Source organism: Hemiscyllium ocellatum, chromosome 6 (genome assembly GCF_020745735.1).
Source record: "Hemiscyllium ocellatum isolate sHemOce1 chromosome 6, sHemOce1.pat.X.cur, whole genome shotgun sequence".
NCBI lineage: Eukaryota > Metazoa > Chordata > Chondrichthyes > Orectolobiformes > Hemiscylliidae > Hemiscyllium > Hemiscyllium ocellatum.
In genome coordinates, this window is record NC_083406.1 from 120,879,287 (window position 1) to 120,882,442 (window position 3,156).

General features: G+C 46.0%; 1 protein-coding gene across 1 annotated transcript; it reads left to right on the top strand.

The window, feature by feature from the left end:
• The first annotated feature begins 250 nt into the window (after window positions 1–250).
• On the top strand, window positions 251–1,228 carry LOC132816975 (olfactory receptor 52D1-like). Its single transcript, XM_060827003.1, has one exon. It carries the CDS (start codon window positions 251–253, stop codon window positions 1,226–1,228), a length of 978 nt encoding a protein of 325 aa, XP_060682986.1.
• The last annotated feature ends 1,928 nt before the right edge of the window (window positions 1,229–3,156 follow it).

A 3,156-nucleotide genomic window follows, 5' to 3' on the forward strand; every position in this document is an offset into this window, starting at 1 on the left:
TTGGACATTGTTTGGATCTTTGATGCATCCTGGCCCTAGACTCTCCCACAAGGGAAACAGCCTCTCCATTATCAACCCTGTTAGGACCCCTAAGAATCACGTGTGTTTCAATAAGTTAGGATTCAGTTTGTGAAGGGACAAAAATCCTCACAGCTTTGCTGGCTTCGATAGTCCGCCATTTGATTTGCATTTTCTCACATTTACTTGGTCTATGTCTCTGTGTATTCCAGATTGTTCATGTGCACGACTCATGGAGGACACAAGATACAATGGCTCCCTTTACATTGAATTCATCCTGCTCGGGTTTCCAGGATTTGAAGGGTCTGAAGGTCTCCTCTGTGCTCCGCTCCTCTTGGTCTACTTGACGACGCTGATAGCAAACTCCGCCATTGTGTTGGTCATTGCCCCGGATCCCAGCGTGCACCGGCCCATGCACCTCCTCATTTGCTGCCTCTCGGTTGTTGATATCATTGTTAGCTCCATCGTGGTCCCCAAGATGCTGCTCAGTTTTCTGTTTGACCTGAAAGCTGTCTCCTTGGCCGGCTGCCTGGCCCAGATGTTCCTCGTTCACTTTTGGTCCTCAGCAGAATCAACTCTGCTCTTGGCAATGGCCGTCGACCGCTACGTGGCAATTTGTAACCCCCTGCGGTACACCGCCATCATGACGGGTTCGGCTCTACTCAAACTGGCCATGTTTGCCCTCGTTCGCAGTGGCCTCGCAGTGACCACTCTGGTTATACTGGCCTCCCCACTGCCATTCTGCAGGACTAACCTCATTCCCCATTGTTACTGTGAGCACATGGCACTTGTGAAGTTGGCCTGTGCTGACACGGGCTTGAACAGCACCTTAGGTTTGGTATTCGCCCTCACAATCATTGGCTTTGACAGTGTGTGTGTCCTTCTGTCCTATTGCAGGATAGTCTACACCGTCCTAAAAATCACCTCAGCAGAGTCCCGTCGAAAGCTATTTCACACTTGCTGCACTCACTTGTTGGTGATCTCGTTCTGCTACTTCACCGCTTTATTCTCCTTCTTGACTTACCGGGTGGGTCAGGTTTCCGTGGGCATCCGCGTGCTGCTCTCTGTCATGTACCTCATATTGCCTCCAATGGCCAACCCTATCATTTATGGGATGAGGATCAGGGAAATCAGAGAGCGGCTTCTCAAAAGGTTAGGGAGCCGAGTGATAAAAACCCGAGTGCAGAAAGTCACTTCTGTAGCCAGCTGAGAAACAGACGGCTTCCACTTGCTAATAAACTATCTGAAACTCTTCATGGCAACTGCTGGTAACAGGTCTGACCATCACAGAAGCCAACACTTCATCCATGGACTGCATCTACACTTCTCACTGCTGCAGAAAGGCAGCCAACATCATCAAAGACCCTTCCCACTCCGGTAATGCTCTCTTCCAACCTCTTCCATCAGGTAAAAGATGCAGAAACCTGAACACATGTACCAACAGGTTCAGAAACAGCTTTTTCCCTGCCATTATCAGATTTATGAATAGACCTTTCTAATTTCAAATCTAATGTCGATCTTGCTTTCTGCACCTCCAGTGCAGCCATAACTTTGTACGCCTCGCTCTGTCTCAGCACCCTATGATCTGTATGTCCTTGAATGTTATGATCTGCCTGTATGATACGCAAAACAAAATTTTTCACTGTACTCAGGTACATGTGACAACAATAAATCAAATCAAATCAAATCATCTTTACTCAAACAGAATTGAGATTGCTTGTGATTCTGTGATTGGAGTTTTTTTTGAGAACTGGTTATTACAGACTCAAAGCATTAGCTCTGTTTCTCTCTCTGCACAGTTGCTGCCAGATCTGTTGGGGATCTCTGTTTTTACTTCAGATTTCCAGCATCTGCAGTACTTTGCTTTTACTTGCTGAACAATCCCAAGGGTGCTAACAATTACACTAACACCTAATTTGAGATAATGAAGCAAACCTATAAATTGGCTCATCCAACCATAGAACTGTTACATTGCAGAAGGATGCCATTCTGTTCTGGTTCTTTTACCTAGCGCCCATCACCTGCCCTTTCTCCATTTCTCTGCACTCTATTTCCATCGAAATGACCTCTAATGCCCCCTCTTGAATGTTCAATCGAAACTACCTCTGCCACGTTTCTAGGAAGAATGTTCCATACCTGAACTATTTATTTGTCACAGCTTTTTTTTGCTCACATCATATTTGCAAATCACTTTAAATCTATATCCTCTGATGCTTTTCTTGCTTTTACAAACAGGGACAGCTGCCCCGTATCTACCCTGTTCAACTTGTTCATGGTTTTGTAAACCTCTATCAGATATCCATCAGCCACCTTTTCTCCAAGGAGAACAGTTCTAATGTTTTCAATCTATTCTCACAGCTGAAATTCTTCAGCCCTGGAACTATTCTTTAAAATTGTTTTTGCGCTCTTCAGAAGTTCATAAGATACCAGAGCAGAATTAGACCATTCGGCCCACCGAATCTGTTCCGCCATTCAATCATGGCTGATATGCTCCTCACGTAGTAAAAAGTGAGGTCTGCAGATGCTGGAGATCAGAGCTGAAAATGTGTTGCTGGTTAAAGCGCAGCAGGTCAGGCAGCATCCAAGGAACAGGAAATTCAGGAAGAAAAGGTGGGGGGAGGGGAAATGAACTCAGATTTCTCCAGTTTCCTCATTTCCCTTCCCCCCACCTTGTCTCAGTCGATTCCCTCAAACTCAGCACTGCCCTCCTAACCTGCAATTTTCTTCCTGACCTCTCTGGCCCCACTCCGGCCTATCACCCTCACCTTGACCTCCTTCCTCCTTCCACATATCACATCTCCATTGTCCCTCCCCCAAGTCCCTCCTCCCTACCTTTTATCTTAGCCTGCTGGACACACTTTCCTCATTCCTGATGAAGGGCTTTGGCCCGAAACGTCGAATTTCCTGTTCCTTGGATGCTGCCTGACCTGCTGCGCTTTAACCAGCAACACATTTTCAGCTCTGATATGCTCCTCACCCCCATTTTCCTGTCTTTTCTTCATATCCCGTCAACCCATTACTAAATAAAAATTTGTCTAACGCCTCCTTAAATTTACTTACTGTCCCAGCATCTATCGGACTTTGGGGTAGTGAATTCCACAGATTCACAACCCTTTGGGAGAAGTAGTTTTTCACTAA

Bases quoted from the DNA above. Each gene is read 5' to 3' on its own strand.
- LOC132816975 (XM_060827003.1), top strand. From the start codon at position 251: ATGGAGGACACAAGATACAATGGCTCCCTTTACATTGAATTCATCCTG.